Source organism: Salvelinus fontinalis, chromosome 7 (genome assembly GCF_029448725.1).
Source record: "Salvelinus fontinalis isolate EN_2023a chromosome 7, ASM2944872v1, whole genome shotgun sequence".
Lineage (NCBI taxonomy): Eukaryota > Metazoa > Chordata > Actinopteri > Salmoniformes > Salmonidae > Salvelinus > Salvelinus fontinalis.
The window spans coordinates 55,905,856-55,928,355 of record NC_074671.1 but is presented as its reverse complement, the minus strand read 5'-3'; the positions used below and the strand labels follow the sequence as shown (position 1 = coordinate 55,928,355).

Here is a 22,500-nt window from a genome sequence, read left to right as displayed (position 1 = left end):
CTGGTGAACCGGTTCAGCAACAGCCAGTCGCTCACCTACGAGGTCTCTCTGTCCGACAAGGGACGGGACGGCAAATACAGACTTATATACAGGTAAAACATACCCAATTCTGATCCTGACTAGCAGGTAAAACACACCTAACTTTGATCCTGGCTAGCAGGTAAAACAAACCTAACTATGATCCTGACAAGCAGGTAAAACACACCTAACTCTGAATCCTGACTAGCAGGTAAAACACACCTATCTCTGATCCTGGCTAGTAGGTAAAACACACCTAACTCAGATCCTGACTAGCAGGTAAAACACATCTAACTCTGATCCTGGCTAGTAGGTAAAACACACCTAACTCTGATCCTGACTAGCAGGTAAAACACACCTAACTCTGATCTTGACTAGCAGGTAAAACACACCTAACTCTGATCCTGACTAGCAGGTAAAACACACCTAACTCTGATTCTGACTAGCAGGTAAAACACACCTAACTCTGATCCTGACTAGCAGGTAAAACACACCTAACTCTGATCCTGACTAGCAGGTAAAACACACCTAACTCTGATCCTGACTAGCAGGTAAAACACACCTAACTCTGATCCTGACTAGCAGGTAAAACACACCTAACTCTGATTCTGACTAGCAGGTAAAACACACCTAACTCTGATCCTGACTAGCAGGTAAAACACACCTAACTCTGATTCTGACTAGCAGGTAAAACACACCTAACTCTGATCCTGACTAGCAGGTACAACACACCTAACTCTGATCCTGACTAGCAGGTAAAACACATCTAACTCTGAATCCTTACTAGCAGGTACAACACACCTAACTCTGATCCTGACTAGCAGGTACAACACACCTAACACTGATCCTGACTAGCAGGTAAAACACACCTAACTCTTTAGATTAGATTCCGTCTCTCACAGTTGAAGTGTACCTATGATAAAAATTACAGACCTCTACATGCTTTGTAAGTAGGAAAACCTGCAAAATCGGCAGTGTTCTCCCCACTGTAACTCCGATCCTAAATAGCAAGTAAAACACACCTAACACTGAATCCTGACTAGCAGGTAAAACACATCTAACACTGATCCTGACTAGCAGGTAAAACACACCTAACTCTGATCCTGACTAGCAGGTAAAACACACCTAACTCTGATCCTGACTAGCAGGTACAACACACCTAACTCTGATCCTGACTAGCAGGTAAAACACATCTAACTCTGAATCCTTACTAGCAGGTACAACACACCTAACTCTGATCCTGACTAGCAGGTACAACACACCTAACACTGATCCTGACTAGCAGGTAAAACACACCTAACTCTGATCCTGACTAGCAGGTAAAACACACCTAACACTGAATTCTTACTAGCAGGTAAAACACACCTACCTCTGATCCTGGCTAGTAGGTAAAACACACCTAACTCTGATCCTGACTAGCAGGTAAAACACACCTACCTCTGATCCTGGCTAGTAGGTAAAACACACCTAACTCTGATCCTGGCTAGTAGGTAAAACACACCTAACTCCTGATCCTGACTAGCAGGTAAAACACACCTAACTCTGATCCTCACTAGCAGGTAAAACACACCTAACTCTGATCCTGACTAACAGGTAAAACACACCTAACTCTGATGCTGACTAGCAGGTAAAACACACCTAACTCTGATCCTGACTAGCAGGTAAAACACACCTAACTCTGATCCTGACTAGCAGGTAAAACACACCTAACTCTGACCCTGACTAGCAGGTAAAACACACCTAACTCTGACCCTGACTAGCAGGTAAAACACACCTAACTCTGACCCTGACTAGCAGGTAAAACACACCTAACTCTGACCCTGACTAGCAGGTAAAACACACCTAACTCTGATCCTGACTAGCAGGTAAAACACTCCTAACTAGTAGGTAAAACACACCTAACTCTGATCCTGGCTAGCAGGTAAAACACACCTAACTCTGATCCTGACTAGCAGGTAAAACACACCTAACTCTGATTCTGACTAGCAGGTAAAACACACCTAACTCTGATCCTGACTAGCAGGTAAAACACACCTAACTCTGATCCTGACTAGCAGGTAAAACACACCTAACTCTGATCCTGACTAGCAGGTAAAACACACCTAACTCTGATCCTGACTAGCAGGTAAAACACACCTAACTCTGATTCTGACTAGCAGGTAAAACACACCTAACTCTGATTCTGACTAGCAGGTAAAACACACCTAACTCTGATCCTGACTAGCAGGTAAAACACACCTAACTCTGATGCTGACTAGCAGGTAAAACACACCTAACTCTGATTCTGACTAGCAGGTAAAACACACCTAACTCTGATCCTGACTAGCAGGTAAAACACACCTAACTCTGATCCTGACTAGCAGGTAAAACACACCTAACTCTGATTCTGACTAGCAGGTAAAACACACCTAACTCTGATCCTGACTAGCAGGTAAAACACACCTAACTCTGATGCTGACTAGCAGGTAAAACACACCTAACTCTGATCCTGACTAGCAGGTAAAACACACCTAACTCTGATCCTGACTAGCAGGTAAAACACACCTAACTCTGACCCTGACTAGCAGGTAAAACACACCTAACTCTGACCCTGACTAGCAGGTAAAACACACCTAACTCTGACCCTGACTAGCAGGTAAAACACACCTAACTCTGACCCTGACTAGCAGGTAAAACACACCTAACTCTGATCCTGACTAGCAGGTAAAACACACCTAACTCTGATCCTAACTAGTAGGTAAAACACACCTAACTCTGATCCTGGCTAGCAGGTAAAACACACCTAACTCTGATCCTGACTAGCAGGTAAAACACACCTAACTCTGATCCTGGCTAGCAGGTACAACACACCTAACACTGATCCTGACTAGCAGGTAAAACACACCTAACTCTTTAGATTAGATTCCGTCTCTCACAGTTGAAGTGTACCTATGATAAAAATTACAGACCTCTACATGCTTTGTAAGTAGGAAAACCTGCAAAATCGGCAGTGTTCTCCCCACTGTAACTCCGATCCTAAATAGCAAGTAAAACACACCTAACACTGAATCGTGACTAGCAGGTAAAACACATCTAACACTGATCCTGACTAGCAGGTAAAACACACCTAACTCTGATCCTGACTAGCAGGTAAAACACACCTAACTCTGATCCTGACTAGCAGGTACAACACACCTAACTCTGATCCTGACTAGCAGGTAAAACACATCTAACTCTGAATCCTTACCAGCAGGTAAAACACACCTACCTCTGATCCTGGCTAGTAGGTAAAACACACCTAACTCTGATCCTGACTAGCAGGTAAAACACACCTACCTCTGATCCTGGCTAGTAGGTAAAACACACCTAACTCTGATCCTGGCTAGTAGGTAAAACACACCTAACACTGAATTCTTACTAGCAGGTAAAACACACCTACCTCTGATCCTGGCTAGTAGGTAAAACACACCTACCTCTGATCCTGGCTAGTAGGTAAAACACACCTAACTCCTGATCCTGACTAGCAGGTAAAACACACCTAACTCTGATCCTCACTAGCAGGTAAAACACACCTAACTCTGATTCTGACTAACAGGTAAAACACACCTAACTCTGATGCTGACTAGCAGGTAAAACACACCTAACTCTGATCCTGACTAGCAGGTAAAACACACCTAACTCTGATCCTGACTAGCAGGTAAAACACACCTAACTCTGACCCTGACTAGCAGGTAAAACACACCTAACTCTGACCCTGACTAGCAGGTAAAACACACCTAACTCTGACCCTGACTAGCAGGTAAAACACACCTAACTCTGACCCTGACTAGCAGGTAAAACACACCTAACTCTGATCCTGACTAGCAGGTAAAACACACCTAACTCTGATCCTGACTAGCAGGTACAACACACCTAACTCTGATCCTGACTAGCAGGTAAAACACACCTAACTCTGATTCTGACTAGCAGGTAAAACACACCTAACTCTGATCCTGACTAGCAGGTAAAACACACCTAACTCTGATCCTGACTAGCAGGTAAAACACACCTAACTCTGATCCTGACTAGCAGGTAAAACACACCTAACTCTGATCCTGACTAGCAGGTAAAACACACCTAACTCTGATTCTGACTAGCAGGTAAAACACACCTAACTCTGATCCTGACTAGCAGGTAAAACACACCTAACTCTGATTCTGACTAGCAGGTAAAACACACCTAACTCTGATCCTGACTAGCAGGTACAACACACCTAACTCTGATCCTGACTAGCAGGTAAAACACATCTAACTCTGAATCCTTACTAGCAGGTACAACACACCTAACTCTGATCCTGACTAGCAGGTACAACACACCTAACACTGATCCTGACTAGCAGGTAAAACACACCTAACTCTTTAGATTAGATTCCGTCTCTCACAGTTGAAGTGTACCTATGATAAAAATTACAGACCTCTACATGCTTTGTAAGTAGGAAAACCTGCAAAATCGGCAGTGTTCTCCCCACTGTAACTCCGATCCTAAATAGCAAGTAAAACACACCTAACACTGAATCCTGACTAGCAGGTAAAACACATCTAACACTGATCCTGACTAGCAGGTAAAACACACCTAACTCTGATCCTGACTAGCAGGTAAAACACACCTAACTCTGATCCTGACTAGCAGGTACAACACACCTAACTCTGATCCTGACTAGCAGGTAAAACACATCTAACTCTAAATCCTTACTAGCAGGTACAACACACCTAACTCTGATCCTGACTAGCAGGTACAACACACCTAACACTGATCCTGACTAGCAGGTAAAACACACCTAACTCTGATCCTGACTAGCAGGTAAAACACACCTAACACTGAATTCTTACTAGCAGGTAAAACACACCTACCTCTGATCCTGGCTAGTAGGTAAAACACACCTAACTCTGATCCTGACTAGCAGGTAAAACACACCTACCTCTGATCCTGGCTAGTAGGTAAAACACACCTAACTCTGATCCTGGCTAGTAGGTAAAACACACCTAACTCCTGATCCTGACTAGCAGGTAAAACACACCTAACTCTGATCCTCACTAGCAGGTAAAACACACCTAACTCTGATCCTGACTAACAGGTAAAACACACCTAACTCTGATGCTGACTAGCAGGTAAAACACACCTAACTCTGATTCTGACTAGCAGGTAAAACACACCTAACTCTGATCCTGACTAGCAGGTAAAACACACCTAACTCTGACCCTGACTAGCAGGTAAAACACACCTAACTCTGACCCTGACTAGCAGGTAAAACACACCTAACTCTGACCCTGACTAGCAGGTAAAACACACCTAACTCTGACCCTGACTAGCAGGTAAAACACACCTAACTCTGATCCTGACTAGCAGGTAAAACACTCCTAACTAGTAGGTAAAACACACCTAACTCTGATCCTGGCTAGCAGGTAAATCACACCTAACTCTGATCCTGACTAGCAGGTAAAACACACCTAACTCTGATCCTGACTAGCAGGTAAAACACACCTAACTCTGATTCTGACTAGCAGGTAAAACACACCTAACTCTGATCCTGACTAGCAGGTAAAACACACCTAACTCTGATCCTGACTAGCAGGTAAAACACACCTAACTCTGATCCTGACTAGCAGGTAAAACACACCTAACTCTGATCCTGACTAGCAGGTAAAACACACCTAACTCTGATTCTGACTAGCAGGTAAAACACACCTAACTCTGATCCTGACTAGCAGGTAAAACACACCTAACTCTGATGCTGACTAGCAGGTAAAACACACCTAACTCTGATTCTGACTAGCAGGTTAAACACACCTAACTCTGATCCTGACTAGCAGGTAAAACACACCTAACTCTGATCCTGACTAGCAGGTAAAACACACCTAACTCTGATTCTGACTAGCAGGTAAAACACACCTAACTCTGATCCTGACTAGCAGGTAAAACACACCTAACTCTGATGCTGACTAGCAGGTAAAACACACCTAACTCTGATCCTGACTAGCAGGTAAAACACACCTAACTCTGATCCTGACTAGCAGGTAAAACACACCTAACTCTGACCCTGACTAGCAGGTAAAACACACCTAACTCTGACCCTGACTAGCAGGTAAAACACACCTAACTCTGATCCTGACTAGCAGGTAAAACACACCTAACTCTTTAGATTAGATTCCGTCTCTCACAGTTGAAGTGTACCTATGATAAAAATTACAGACCTCTACATGCTTTGTAAGTAGGAAAACCTGCAAAATCGGCAGTGTTCTCCCCACTGTAACTCCGATCCTAAATAGCAAGTAAAACACACCTAACACTGAATCCTGACTAGCAGGTAAAACACACCTAACTCTGATTCTGACTAGCAGGTAAAACACACCTAACTCTGATCCTGACTAGCAGGTAAAACACACCTAACTCTGATCCTGACTAGCAGGTAAAACACACCTAACTCTGATCCTGACTAGCAGGTAAAACACACCTAACTCTGATCCTGACTAGCAGGTAAAACACACCTAACTCTGATTCTGACTAGCAGGTAAAACACACCTAACTCTGATCCTGACTAGCAGGTAAAACACACCTAACTCTGATTCTGACTAGCAGGTAAAACACACCTAACTCTGATCCTGACTAGCAGGTACAACACACCTAACTCTGATCCTGACTAGCAGGTAAAACACATCTAACTCTGAATCCTTACTAGCAGGTACAACACACCTAACTCTGATCCTGACTAGCAGGTACAACACACCTAACACTGATCCTGACTAGCAGGTAAAACACACCTAACTCTTTAGATTAGATTCCGTCTCTCACAGTTGAAGTGTACCTATGATAAAAATTACAGACCTCTACATGCTTTGTAAGTAGGAAAACCTGCAAAATCGGCAGTGTTCTCCCCACTGTAACTCCGATCCTAAATAGCAAGTAAAACACACCTAACACTGAATCCTGACTAGCAGGTAAAACACATCTAACACTGATCCTGACTAGCAGGTAAAACACACCTAACTCTGATCCTGACTAGCAGGTAAAACACACCTAACTCTGATCCTGACTAGCAGGTACAACACACCTAACTCTGATCCTGACTAGCAGGTAAAACACATCTAACTCTGAATCCTTACTAGCAGGTACAACACACCTAACTCTGATCCTGACTAGCAGGTACAACACACCTAACACTGATCCTGACTAGCAGGTAAAACACACCTAACTCTGATCCTGACTAGCAGGTAAAACACACCTAACACTGAATTCTTACTAGCAGGTAAAACACACCTACCTCTGATCCTGGCTAGTAGGTAAAACACACCTAACTCTGATCCTGACTAGCAGGTAAAACACACCTAACACTGAATTCTTACTAGCAGGTAAAACACACCTACCTCTGATCCTGGCTAGTAGGTAAAACACACCTAACTCTGATCCTGACTAGCAGGTAAAACACACCTAACTCTGATCCTGGCTAGTAGGTAAAACACACCTAACTCCTGATCCTGACTAGCAGGTAAAACACACCTAACTCTGATCCTCACTAGCAGGTAAAACACACCTAACTCTGATCCTGACTAACAGGTAAAACACACCTAACTCTGATGCTGACTAGCAGGTAAAACACACCTAACTCTGATCCTGACTAGCAGGTAAAACACACCTAACTCTGATCCTGACTAGCAGGTAAAACACACCTAACTCTGACCCTGACTAGCAGGTAAAACACACCTAACTCTGACCCTGACTAGCAGGTATAACACACCTAACTCTGACCCTGACTAGCAGGTAAAACACACCTAACTCTGACCCTGACTAGCAGGTAAAACACACCTAACTCTGATCCTGATTAGCAGGTAAAACACTCCTAACTAGTAGGTAAAACACACCTAACTCTGATCCTGGCTAGCAGGTAAAACACACCTAACTCTGATCCTGACTAGCAGGTAAAACACACCTAACTCTGATCCTGACTAGCAGGTAAAACACACCTAACTCTGATCCTGACTAGCAGGTAAAACACACCTAACTCTGACCCTGACTAGCAGGTAAAACACACCTAACTCTGACCCTGACTAGCAGGTAAAACACACCTAACTCTGACCCTGACTAGCAGGTAAAACACACCTAACTCTGACCCTGACTAGCAGGTAAAACACACCTAACTCTGATCCTGACTAGCAGGTAAAACACACCTAACTCTGATCCTAACTAGTAGGTAAAACACACCTAACTCTGATCCTGGCTAGCAGGTAAAACACACCTAACTCTGATCCTGACTAGCAGGTAAAACACACCTAACTCTGATCCTGGCTAGCAGGTACAACACACCTAACACTGATCCTGACTAGCAGGTAAAACACACCTAACTCTTTAGATTAGATTCCGTCTCTCACAGTTGAAGTGTACCTATGATAAAAATTACAGACCTCTACATGCTTTGTAAGTAGGAAAACCTGCAAAATCGGCAGTGTTCTCCCCACTGTAACTCCGATCCTAAATAGCAAGTAAAACACACCTAACACTGAATCGTGACTAGCAGGTAAAACACATCTAACACTGATCCTGACTAGCAGGTAAAACACACCTAACTCTGATCCTGACTAGCAGGTAAAACACACCTAACTCTGATCCTGACTAGCAGGTACAACACACCTAACTCTGATCCTGACTAGCAGGTAAAACACATCTAACTCTGAATCCTTACCAGCAGGTAAAACACACCTACCTCTGATCCTGGCTAGTAGGTAAAACACACCTAACTCTGATCCTGACTAGCAGGTAAAACACACCTACCTCTGATCCTGGCTAGTAGGTAAAACACACCTAACTCTGATCCTGGCTAGTAGGTAAAACACACCTAACTCTGATGCTGACTAGCAGGTAAAACACACCTAACTCTGATTCTGACTAGCAGGTAAAACACACCTAACTCTGATCCTGACTAGCAGGTAAAACACACCTAACTCTGATCCTGACTAGCAGGTAAAACACACCTAACTCTGATTCTGACTAGCAGGTAAAACACACCTAACTCTGATCCTGACTAGCAGGTAAAACACACCTAACTCTGATGCTGACTAGCAGGTAAAACACACCTAACTCTGATCCTGACTAGCAGGTAAAACACACCTAACTCTGATCCTGACTAGCAGGTAAATCACACCTAACTCTGACCCTGACTAGCAGGTAAAACACACCTAACTCTGACCCTGACTAGCAGGTAAAACACACCTAACTCTGACCCTGACTAGCAGGTAAAACACACCTAACTCTGACCCTGACTAGCAGGTAAAACACACCTAACTCTGATCCTGACTAGCAGGTAAAACACACCTAACTCTGATCCTAACTAGTAGGTAAAACACACCTAACTCTGATCCTGGCTAGAAGGTAAAACACACCTAACTCTGATCCTGACTAGCAGGTAAAACACACCTAACTCTGATCCTGGCTAGCAGGTACAACACACCTAACACTGATCCTGACTAGCAGGTAAAACACACCTAACTCTGATCCTGACTAGCAGGTAAAACACACCTAACTCTGATCCTGACTTGCAGGTAAAACACACCTAACTCTGATTCTGACTAGCAGGTAAAACACACCTAACTCTGATCCTGACTAGCAGGTCAAACACACCTAACTCTGATGCTGACTAGCAGGTAAAACACACCTAACTCTGATCCTGACTAGCAGGTAAAACACACCTAACTCTGATCCTGACTAGCAGGTAAAACACACCTAACTCTGACCCTGACTAGCAGGTAAAACACACCTAACTCTGACCCTGACTAGCAGGTAAAACACACCTAACTCTGACCCTGACTAGCAGGTAAAACACACCTTACTCTGACCCTGACTAGCAGGTAAAACACACCTAACTCTGACCCTGACTAGCAGGTAAAACACACCTTACTCTGATCCTGGCTAGTAGGTAAAACACACCTAACTCTGATCCTGACTAGCAGGTAAAACACACCTACCTCTGATCCTGGCTAGTAGGTAAAACACACCTAACTCTGATCCTGGCTAGTAGGTAAAACACACCTAACTCCTGATCCTGACTAGCAGGTAAAACACACCTAACTCTGATCCTCACTAGCAGGTAAAACACACCTAACTCTGATCCTGACTAACAGGTAAAACACACCTAACTCTGATGCTGACTAGCAGGTAAAACACACCTAACTCTGATCCTGACTAGCAGGTAAAACACACCTAACTCTGATCCTGACTAGCAGGTAAAACACACCTAACTCTGACCCTGACTAGCAGGTAAAACACACCTAACTCTGACCCTGACTAGCAGGTAAAACACACCTAACTCTGACCCTGACTAGCAGGTAAAACACACCTAACTCTGACCCTGACTAGCAGGTAAAACACACCTAACTCTGATCCTGACTAGCAGGTAAAACACTCCTAACTAGTAGGTAAAACACACCTAACTCTGATCCTGGCTAGCAGGTAAAACACACCTAACTCTGATCCTGACTAGCAGGTAAAACACACCTAACTCTGATCCTGACTAGCAGGTAAAACACACCTAACTCTGATCCTGACTAGCAGGTAAAACACACCTAACTCTGATTCTGACTAGCAGGTAAAACACACCTAACTCTGATCCTGACTAGCAGGTAAAACACACCTAACTCTGATGCTGACTAGCAGGTAAAACACACCTAACTCTGATTCTGACTAGCAGGTAAAACACACCTAACTCTGATGCTGACTAGCAGGTAAAACACACCTAACTCTGATCCTGACTAGCAGGTAAAACACACCTAACTCTGATTCTGACTAGCAGGTAAAACACACCTAACTCTGATCCTGACTAGCAGGTAAAACACACCTAACTCTGATGCTGACTAGCAGGTAAAACACACCTAACTCTGATCCTGACTAGCAGGTAAAACACACCTAACTCTGATCCTGACTAGCAGGTAAAACACACCTAACTCTGACCCTGACTAGCAGGTAAAACACACCTAACTCTGACCCTGACTAGCAGGTAAAACACACCTAACTCTGACCCTGACTAGCAGGTAAAACACACCTAACTCTGACCCTGACTAGCAGGTAAAACACACCTAACTCTGACCCTGACTAGCAGGTAAAACACACCTAACTCTGATCCTGACTAGCAGGTAAAACACACCTAACTCTGATCCTAACTAGTAGGTAAAACACACCTAACTCTGATCCTGGCTAGCAGGTAAAACACACCTAACTCTGATCCTGACTAGCAGGTAAAACACACCTAACTCTGATCCTGGCTAGCAGGTACAACACACCTAACACTGATCCTGACTAGCAGGTAAAACACACCTAACTCTTTAGATTAGATTCCGTCTCTCACAGTTGAAGTGTACCTATGATAAAAATTACAGACCTCTACATGCTTTGTAAGTAGGAAAACCTGCAAAATCGGCAGTGTTCTCCCCACTGTAACTCCGATCCTAAATAGCAAGTAAAACACACCTAACACTGAATCCTGACTAGCAGGTAAAACACATCTAACACTGATCCTGACTAGCAGGTAAAACACACCTAACTCTGATCCTGACTAGCAGGTAAAACACACCTAACTCTGATCCTGACTAGCAGGTACAACACACCTAACTCTGATCCTGACTAGCAGGTAAAACACATCTAACTCTGAATCCTTACTAGCAGGTACAACACACCTACCTCTGATCCTGACTAGCAGGTACAACACACCTAACACTGATCCCGACTAGCAGGTAAAACACACCTAACTCTGATCCTGACTAGCAGGTAAAACACACCTAACACTGAATTCTTACTAGCAGGTAAAACACACCTACCTCTGATCCTGGCTAGTAGGTAAAACACACCTAACTCTGATCCTGACTAGCAGGTAAAACACACCTACCTCTGATCCTGGCTAGTAGGTAAAACACACCTAACTCTGATCCTGGCTAGTAGGTAAAACACACCTAACTCCTGATCCTGACTAGCAGGTAAAACACACCTAACTCTGATCCTCACTAGCAGGTAAAACACACCTAACTCTGATCCTGACTAACAGGTAAAACACACCTAACTCTGACCCTGACTAGCAGGTAAAACACACCTACCTCTGATCCTGGCTAGTAGGTAAAACACACCTAACTCTGATCCTGGCTAGTAGGTAAAACACACCTAACTCCTGATCCTGACTAGCAGGTAAAACACACCTAACTCTGATCCTCACTAGCAGGTAAAACACACCTAACTCTGATCCTGACTAACAGGTAAAACACACCTAACTCTGATGCTGACTAGCAGGTAAAACACACCTAACTCTGATCCTGACTAGCAGGTAAAACACACCTAACTCTGATCCTGACTAGCAGGTAAAACACACCTAACTCTGACCCTGACTAGCAGGTAAAACACACCTAACTCTGACCCTGACTAGCAGGTAAAACACACCTAACTCTGACCCTGACTAGCAGGTAAAACACACCTAACTCTGACCCTGACTAGCAGGTAAAACACACCTAACTCTGATCCTGACTAGCAGGTAAAACACTCCTAACTAGTAGGTAAAACACACCTAACTCTGATCCTGGCTAGCAGGTAAAACACACCTAACTCTGATCCTGACTAGCAGGTAAAACACACCTAACTCTGATCCTGACTAGCAGGTAAAACACACCTAACTCTGATCCTGACTAGCAGGTAAAACACACCTAACTCTGATCCTGACTAGCAGGTAAAACACACCTAACTCTGATCCTGACTAGCAGGTAAAACACACCTAACTCTGATTCTGACTAGCAGGTAAAACACACCTAACTCTGATCCTGACTAGCAGGTAAAACACACCTAACTCTGATGCTGACTAGCAGGTAAAACACACCTAACTCTGATGCTGACTAGCAGGTAAAACACACCTACCTCTGATCCTGGCTAGTAGGTAAAACACACCTAACTCTGATCCTGACTAGCAGGTAAAACACACCTACCTCTGATCCTGGCTAGTAGGTAAAACACACCTAACTCTGATCCTGGCTAGTAGGTAAAACACACCTAACTCCTGATCCTGACTAGCAGGTAAAACACACCTAACTCTGATCCTCACTAGCAGGTAAAACACACCTAACTCTGATCCTGACTAACAGGTAAAACACACCTAACTCTGACCCTGACTAGCAGGTAAAACACACCTACCTCTGATCCTGGCTAGTAGGTAAAACACACCTAACTCTGATCCTGGCTAGTAGGTAAAACACACCTAACTCCTGATCCTGACTAGCAGGTAAAACACACCTAACTCTGATCCTCACTAGCAGGTAAAACACACCTAACTCTGATCCTGACTAACAGGTAAAACACACCTAACTCTGATGCTGACTAGCAGGTAAAACACACCTAACTCTGATCCTGACTAGCAGGTAAAACACACCTAACTCTGATCCTGACTAGCAGGTAAAACACACCTAACTCTGACCCTGACTAGCAGGTAAAACACACCTAACTCTGACCCTGACTAGCAGGTAAAACACACCTAACTCTGACCCTGACTAGCAGGTAAAACACACCTAACTCTGACCCTGACTAGCAGGTAAAACACACCTAACTCTGATCCTGACTAGCAGGTAAAACACTCCTAACTAGTAGGTAAAACACACCTAACTCTGATCCTGACTAGCAGGTAAAACACACCTACCTCTGATCCTGGCTAGTAGGTAAAACACACCTAACTCCTGATCCTGACTAGCAGGTAAAACACACCTAACTCTGATCCTCACTAGCAGGTAAAACACACCTAACTCTGATCCTGACTAACAGGTAAAACACACCTAACTCTGATGCTGACTAGCAGGTAAAACACACCTAACTCTGATCCTGACTAGCAGGTAAAACACACCTAACTCTGATCCTGACTAGCAGGTAAAACACACCTAACTCTGACCCTGACTAGCAGGTAAAACACACCTAACTCTGACCCTGACTAGCAGGTAAAACACACCTAACTCTGACCCTGACTAGCAGGTAAAACACACCTAACTCTGACCCTGACTAGCAGGTAAAACACACCTAACTCTGACCCTGACTAGCAGGTAAAACACACCTAACTCTGATCCTGACTAGCAGGTAAAACACACCTAACTCTGATCCTAACTAGTAGGTAAAACACACCTAACTCTGATCCTGGCTAGCAGGTAAAACACACCTAACTCTGATCCTGACTAGCAGGTAAAACACACCTAACTCTGATCCTGACTAGCAGGTAAAACACACCTAACTCTGATTCTGACTAGCAGGTAAAACACACCTAACTCTGATCCTGACTAGCAGGTAAAACACACCTAACTCTGATCCTGACTAGCAGGTAAAACACACCTAACTCTGATCCTGACTAGCAGGTAAAACACACCTAACTCTGATCCTGACTTGCAGGTAAAACACACCTAACTCTGATTCTGACTAGCAGGTAAAACACACCTAACTCTGATCCTGACTAGCAGGTCAAACACACCTAACTCTGATGCTGACTAGCAGGTAAAACACACCTAACTCTGATTCTGACTAGCAGGTAAAACACACCTAACTCTGATCCTGACTAGCAGGTGTGTATGAACGTTCCAGACTTTGGAAGAACAACTGACGCAAACATAAACATCTCACTTTCATCTCAAGTGTAAATAACATGTCTCTGTGTGTGTGTGTGTGTGTGTGTGTGTGTGTGTGTGTGTGTGTGTGTGTGTGTGTGTGTGTGTGTGTGTGTGTGTGTGTGTGTGTGTGTGTGTGTGTGTGTAGTGGAGGGGAGTTGGAGTGTCATCTAAAAGACCTGAGGCCAGCTTCAGACTACCACGTACGGTAAGAACACACACCTTCCGTCAGCAACACACACACTTTTTCACCTCTTCTTTACTATTGTGTTAATAAATGAGATTATTCATGTTTTGTGTGTGTGTGTGTGTTTCAGAGTCAGCGCGGTGTGTAACTCTAACTTGAGGGGTGTGTGTTCGGAGACCGGGTCGTTCACAACACACACCTGCCCCCCTGACCTGCCCTTCCCCCCCAAACTGTCTCACCGCACCAAGAGCACCCTCACACTGCAGTGGAAGGTACACTTTTAGTTCCTTTCATTGGACGTTCCGATTGTTTACGCTTGTACCAAAAGTGTTCACTCATTCCCTCCCATCCAGTCTATTTTAGATCCATCAGGGCGAGTGAATGAGTGCACACTTCTGGGACGAGGGCAGAGAATCAGAGTTTTATTTTGCTTTCAGGGAAGATCTGCTTCCTGGTGTTTATGACATTCTGTCCAGTCCTTCTCCATGTCATTCTGAGAGCTGGTTGGTCAGGATAGATTGCACTCTCATCCTCACCTCTATATCGATAGACCTGTTGGTGATATTCTGTCTTGGGTTCTGTCACGGCGTAAGGGCGGCGTGGAGAGTGACATCACTCACTCAGACAGGATATGAGGTCACACTAATGAAAACACACAGGCTATTTCCTCTCTGTGACATCCCCAGTTCATCCTCCTCTCCTCATCACGCACACACACACACACACACACACACACACACACACACACACACACACACACACACACACACACACACACACACACACACACACACACACACACACACACACACACACTCCAGACAGCCCTATTTATTCTTCTCTCCTTTCGCCAGCCTCCGATCGACAACGGATCCAAAATCACAAACTACCTTCTGGAGTGGGACGAGGTACCACACACACACTCCTATTGGATAATATACCATCTTTTTCCAATGTACATAAAATCTCTCTCTCTTCTCTCTCCCCTCTCTCTCTGTCCTCTCTCCTCTCTCTCTCTCCCTTCTCTCTCCTCTCTCTCCCCTCTCTCTCTGTCCTCTCCCCTTTCTCTCCTCTCTCTCCCCTCTCTCTCTGTCCTCTCTCCCCTTTCTCTGTCTCCTCTCTCCTCTCACTTTGTCCTCTCTCCCCTCTCTCTCCTCTCTCTCTTTGTCCTCTCCCCTCTCTCTGTCCTCTCTCCCCTTTCTCTGTCTCCTCTCTCCCCTCTCTCTCTCTCTATACTCTCTCCTCTCTCTCTCTGTCCTCTCCCCTCTCTCTGTCCTCTCTCCCCTCTCTCTGTCCTCTCTCCCCTCTCTCTCTGTCCTCTCTCCCCTCTCTCTCTGTCCTCTCTCCCCTCTCTCTCCGTCCTCTCTCTCTGTCCTCTCTCTGTCCTCTCTCCCCTCTCTCTCCATCCTCTCTCCCCTTTCTCTCTCCCCTCTCTCTCCGTCCGCTCTCTCTGTCCTCTCTCCCCTCTCTCTCTGTCCTCTCTCTCCTCTCTCTCTCTGTCCTTTCTCCCCTTTCTCTTCTCTCTCTCCCCTCCCTCTCTCCCCTCTCTCTCTGTCCTCTCTCCCCTTTCTCTCAGTCCTCTCTCCCCTTTCTCTCTCCCCTCTATCTCCCCTCTCTCTCCCCTCTCTCTCTGTCCTCTCTCCCCTTTCTCTCTCTCCTCTCTCCCCTCTCTCTTTCCCCTCTCTCCCCTCTCTCTCTGTCCTCTTTCCCCTTTCTCTCTCCTCTCTCTGTCCTCTCTCTCTGCCCTCTCTCCCCTCTCTCTCTATACTCTCTCCCCTTTCTCTCTCTCCTCTCTCTTCCCTCTCTCTCTGTCTTCTCTCCCCTCTCTCTGTCCTCTCTCCCCTCTCTCTCTGTCCTCTTTCCCCTTTCTCTCTCTCCTCTCTCTCCCCTCTCTCTCTATCCTCTCTCTCCTCTCTCTCTCTCTGTCCTCGCTCCCCTCTCTCTCTGTCCTCTCTGTCCTCTCTCTCCTCTCTTTCTCTGTCCTCTCCGCCCTTTCTCTCTCTCCTCTCTCCCCTCTCTCTCTATCCTCTCTCCCCTCTCTCCCCTCTCTCTCTTCTCTCTCTCCTCTCTCCCCTCTCTCTGTCCTCTCTCCTCTCTCTCTCCCTTCTCTCTCCTCTCGCTCCTCTTTCTCTCTCTCCTCTCTCCCCTTTCTCTGTCCTCTCTCCCCTTTCTCTCTCTCCTCTCTCTTTCCTCTCTCCTCTTTCTCTCTCTCCTCTCTCCCCTCTCTCTCTGTCCTCTCTCTGTCCTCTCTCCTCTCTCTCCCCTCTCTCTCTGTCCTCTCTCTCCCCTCTCTCTCTGTCGTCTCTCCCCTCTCTCTCCCCTCTCTCTCTGTCCTCTCTCCTCTCTCTTCCCTCTCTCTGTCCTCTCCTCTCTCTCTCTGTCCTCTCTCTCTCTGTCCTCTCTCTGTCCTCTCTCCTCTCTCTCCCCTCTCTCTCTGTCCTCTCTCTCCCCTCTCTCTCTGTCGTCTCTCCCCTCTCTCTCCCCTCTCTCTCTGTCCTCTCTCCTCTCTCTTCCCTCTCTCTGTCCTCTCCTCTCTCTCTCTGTCCTCTCTCTCTCTGTCCTCTCTCCTCTTTCTCTCTCTCCTTTCTCTCCCCTCTCTCTCTGTCCTCTCTCCCCTCTCTCTCTGTCCTCTCTCCCCTTTCTCTCTATCCTCTCTCTCTCCTCTCTCTCTGTCCTCTCTCCTCTTTCTCTCTCTCCTCTCTCTCCCCTCTCTCTCTGTCCTCTCTCTCTCCTCTCTCTCTCCTCTCTCCCCTTTCTCTCTCTTCTCTCTCTGTCCTCTCTCCCCTCTCTCTCTGTCCTCTCTCCCCTTTCTCTCTCTGTCCTCTCTCTCTGTCCCCTCTCTCTCTCTCTGTCCTCTCTCCCCTCTCTCTCTGTCCTCTCTCCCTCTGTCCTCTCTCCCCTTTCTCTCTCTCCGCTCTCTCTAAATGACTATGAAAGTCAGTCTTCATATGTCTCTATTCTAGATCTGTATTATTACATCATGATATCAAGTTGGTTTGACCTTGGCTTTCCAGAACAGCGCCGGACAAATAAATGATATTACTGTTGTCATTATTATTATTATTGTTGCAGTCTAGTCTGATCTCTCTCCCTCCTCCTCCCCTCTCATCCCCCTCTCCTCCGTAGGGAAAGAAGAACAGTGTATTTAGAGAATGTTACTTTGGGAGCCAGAGACACTGTAAGCTGACCAGACTGTGTCCTGCTGTGGGCTACACCTTCAGAGTGGCTGCACACAACGACATAGGCACCAGGTAGGTGTTATAACACTACATACACATGACATAACACGACATAGGCACCAGGTAGGTGTTATAACACTACATACACATGACATAACACTACATAGGCACCAGGTATGTGTTATAATGCTACATACACATGCCATAACACTACATAGGCACCAGGTATGTGTTATAATGCTACATACACATGCCATAACACTACATATGCACCAGGTAGGTGTTATAATAATACATACACATGCTATAACACTACATAGGCACCAGGTATGGGTGTAATAGCACTACATATGCATGGCATAACACTATATTGCACAAGGTAGGTGACATCTTTGGCTTTCCCTCTCCCAGTGTCTATCCTCCTCTATATCTTTCTATGTCTCTATCAATCTCTATGTCGTTCTCTATCTATAGAGAATGACATGTCTGGTTGATGTATATCTGTGTTGAGGTTAGTTGTCTGGTTGATGTATATCTGTGTTGAGGTTAGTTGTCTGGTTGATGTATATCTGTGTTGAGGTTAGTTGTCTGGTTGATGTATATCTGTGTTGAGGTTAGTTGTCTGGTTGATGTATATCTGTGTTGAGGCTAGTTGTCTGGTTGATGTATATCTGTGTTGAGGTTAGTTGTCTGGTTGATGTATATCTGTGTTGAGGTTAGTTGTCTGGTTGATGTATATCTGTGTTGAGGTTAGTTGTCTGGTTGATGTATATCTGTGTTGAGGTTAGTTGTCTGGTTGATGTATATCTGTGTTGAGGTTAGTTGTCTGGTTGATGTATATCTGTGTTGAGGTTAGTTGTCTGGTTGATGTATATCTGTGTTGAGGTTAGTTGTCTGGTTGATGTATATCTGTGTTGAGGCTAGTTGTCTGGTTGATGTATATCTGTGTTGAGGCTAGTTGTCTGGTTGATGTATATCTGTGTTGAGGTTAGTTGTCTGGTTGATGTATATCTGTGTTGAGGTTAGTTGTCTGGTTGATGTATATCTGTGTTGAGGCTAGTTGTCTGGTTGATGTATATCTGTGTTGAGGCTAGTTGTCTGGTTGATGTATATCTGTGTTGAGGTTAGTTGTCTGGTTGATGTATATCTGTGTTGAGGCTAGTTGTCTGGTTGATGTATATCTGTGTTGAGGTTAGTTGTCTGGTTGATGTATATCTGTGTTGAGGCTAGTTGTCAGGTTGATGTATATCTGTGTTGAGGTTAGTTGTCTGGTTGATGTATAGCTGTGTTGAGGTTAGTTGTCTGGTTGATGTATATCTGTGTCGAGGTTAGTTGTCTGGTTGATGTATATCTGTGTCGAGGTTAGTTGTCTGGTTGATGTATATCTGTGTTGAGGTTAGTTGTCTGGTTGATGTATATCTGTGTTGAGGTTAGTTGTCTGGTTGATGTATATCTGTGTTGAGGCTAGTTGTCTGGTTGATGTATATCTGTGTTGAGGCTAGTTGTCTGGTTGATGTATATCTGTGTTGAGGTTAGTTGTCTGGTTGATGTATATCTGTGTTGAGGTTAGTTGTCTGGTTGATGTATATCTGTGTTGAGGTTAGTTGTCTGGTTGATGTATATCTGTGTTGAGGCTAGTTGTCTGGTTGATGTATATCTGTGTTGAGGTTAGTTGTCTGGTTGATGTATATCTGTGTTGAGGTTAGTTGTCTGGTTGATGTATATCTGTGTTGAGGTTAGTTGTCTGGTCTTATCTCTCTGAATGAGTCTCTATTTTCTTGTTTCCTCGCTCCTCTTGTTCTCGCATCGTTGCCGCGGGGGCAGATTCCCCTGCGGGGGCCGGTCGTTCCAGTGACAGAAAAGAGGAGGGAGATGGAGGGAGTTAATGGAGGGAGAGATGGAGGGAGATGGAAAGAGAGAAAGAATGATGCAGAAGAGATAATAGACATGAGCTGTGCTTTGTGTGTGTCTAAACTCATGTCTTCTGCTCCCTCCCTCCCTCCCTCCCTCCCTCCCTCCCTCCCTCCCTCCCTCCCTCCCTCCACAGTGGTTTCAGTGGGGAGGTTGTATTCTACACTACAGGTACGCTGCCCTCCTGCCCCCTGGCACCGCGGCTGCTGCGGGCGGGCGTCTCCTGGGTCACCCTGGAGTGGGGCCGTCCCGAGGGCAGCGCCAACGAGGAACTAATCACATACACACTCGAGATCCAGGAGGACAATACCGTGAGTCACACACACACACACACACACACACACACACACACACACACACACACACACACACACACACACACACACACACACACACACACACACACACACACACACAGCAAAACGTCCGTTTAAAGGTTAACTGAGAACGTTTGACCTTCCAGGGAACAGACTTTCATCCAAAGTACACTGGAGACAACCTAACCTCCACAGTGCAAGGCCTGAAGAGGAGCTCACAGTACAAATTCAGGGTAAGAGTGTGTCTGTCTCTGAGGTTTTATGGTGGCGAAATGGCGTCTGATTGTGTGTTACCGTGGAAACGGCAAAGGCTTGTTTTCTGCTAGAAAGACACAGTGATTGGTGTCGCACTACACAATCTGTCAGCGTTTAGCAGCCATACAACCACTGTCAGTCTGTCCTCTAGAAATACCTGCAATTTACTGCTAGTTATAAACTGGTCCGTTCGAGCCCTGAATGCTGGTTGGCTGACAGCCGTGGTATATCAGACTGTATACCATGGGTTATACTGCTCTAATTACGTTGGTAGCCAGTTTATAATAACAATACGTCACTTCAGGGGTTTGTGGAATATGGCCAATATACCATGGCTAAGGGCTGTCTCCAGGCACTCTGCGTTGCGTCATGCGTAAGAACATCCCCTAGCCGGGGTGTATTGGCAATATACCACACCTCCTCGGGCCTTATTGCTTAAATGAACACCAGCAAAATACTGCTATAAGTGTATCTGTGCTTTGTTGAAGGTTTTCATTTGAAAAACACAATGTCCTAAAGAGAAAAGTGAGAGCGAGAGAGTGACCTAGACAGAGAGAGAGTGACCTATACAGAGAGAGAGTGACCTATACAGAGAGAGAGTGACCTATACAGAGAGAGAGTGACCTAGACAGAGAGAGAGTGACCTAGACAGAGAGAGAGTGACCTAGCCAGAGAGAGAATGACCTAGACAGAGAGAGAGAGTGACCTAGACAGAGAGAGAGTGACCTAGACAGAGAGAGAGTGACCTAGACAGAGAGAGAGAATGACCTAGACAGAGAGAGAGTGACCTAGACAGAGAGAGAGTGACTTAGACAGAGAGAGAGTGACCTAGACAGAGAGAGAGTGACCTAGACAGAGAGAGAGTGACCTAGACAGAGAGAGAGTGACCTAGACAGAGAGAGAGAATGACCTAGACAGAGAGATTGACCTAGACAGAGAGAGAGTGACCTAGACAGAGAGAGAGTGACCTAGACAGAGAGAGAGTGACCTAGACAGAGAGAGAGAATGACCTAGACAGAGAGAGAGAATGACCTAGACAGAGAGAGAGAATGACCTAGACAGAGAGAGAGTGACCTAGACAGAGAGAGAGTGACCTAGACAGAGAGAGAGTGACCTAGACAGAGAGAGAGTGACCTAGACAGAGAGAGAGAATGACCTAGACAGAGAGAGAGAATGACCTAGACAGAGAGAGAGTGACCTAGACAGAAAGAGAGTGACTTAGACAGAGAGAGAGTGACTTAGACAGAGAGAGAGTGACCTAGACAGAGAGAGAGTGACCTAGACAGAGAGAGAGTGACCTGGACAGAGCAGTGTGTGTGTGTGTGCGTGTGCGTGTGTGTGCACGTGTATGCAGCATATTTGTGTAGCTTCATGCGTGTGTGTTTAATCTGTCTGCATGGGACAAATCATCACAAACAAAATGGTGAACACACATGAAGAGTTTTATTCCAAAAAGCTATATATTAATTTTCAGAAATGTTGGTAAATTAGCTTTTATTGTTTATTTATTGTTTATTGTTTCAAGAAATGATGAAAAAGATTGGTGTTTTGTTTCATGGCGTAGGTTTGTTCAATGACAGACATGTATTTGTTTCAAATCTATGACTTGGTGGTTTCATTTCAGAGAGACAAATAGTCATGTTTTTTGCTTAATGCTTAATATCCGTCTCCCTCTCGGAGAAGTAAGTAGTACTGCTAGGGTTTTACACTGTCCAATGTAATAAATAACATGTTTTATTGGTATAGAGAACTGTAGAAATGATTTGTGACGTGAATATTATTATTCTGATGGTATTTTTATGAGATCTGTATGTAAAACATTTCCATTTGAGTCATTAAGCAGATGCTCTCATCCAGAGAGACTTACAGTAAGTCCATTCATCTTACGTCAGCTAGGTGAGACAACCACACATATATTCAGGATACCAACATTCCATTCCAGCTAAACGTATCGTATAGTATAGTGTTTTGCAAAGAAACTCATTTTTTATAAACATCTCAAATCTATTAATAAAAAAATC

The 22,500-nt window shown here is 45.0% G+C and overlaps 1 protein-coding gene and 1 long non-coding RNA gene across 4 annotated transcripts in view; both read left to right on the top strand.

The window, feature by feature from the left end:
- Positions 1 to 22,500, top strand: part of LOC129859789 (fibronectin type III domain-containing protein 3B-like) — a 157,031-nt gene that overhangs the window by 85,729 nt on the left and 48,802 nt on the right. For all 3 annotated transcript variants that reach the window (XM_055929906.1, XM_055929908.1, XM_055929909.1), the window contains 7 exons: positions 1 to 92; positions 14,779 to 14,838; positions 14,948 to 15,089; positions 15,672 to 15,725; positions 17,944 to 18,068; positions 20,044 to 20,218; positions 20,371 to 20,457. The exon at positions 1 to 92 is cut by the window's left edge and continues 54 nt beyond it. In XM_055929906.1, coding sequence (XP_055785881.1) covers positions 1 to 92; positions 14,779 to 14,838; positions 14,948 to 15,089; positions 15,672 to 15,725; positions 17,944 to 18,068; positions 20,044 to 20,218; positions 20,371 to 20,457 — 735 coding nt within the window. The remainder of the gene's footprint in view (positions 93 to 14,778; positions 14,839 to 14,947; positions 15,090 to 15,671; positions 15,726 to 17,943; positions 18,069 to 20,043; positions 20,219 to 20,370; positions 20,458 to 22,500) is intronic.
- LOC129859790 (uncharacterized) lies at positions 101 to 14,768 on the top strand. The gene is made up of 3 exons (XR_008760209.1): positions 101 to 8,681; positions 8,887 to 9,634; positions 10,146 to 14,768. It is a non-coding gene; the product is annotated as an uncharacterized LOC129859790 (long non-coding RNA).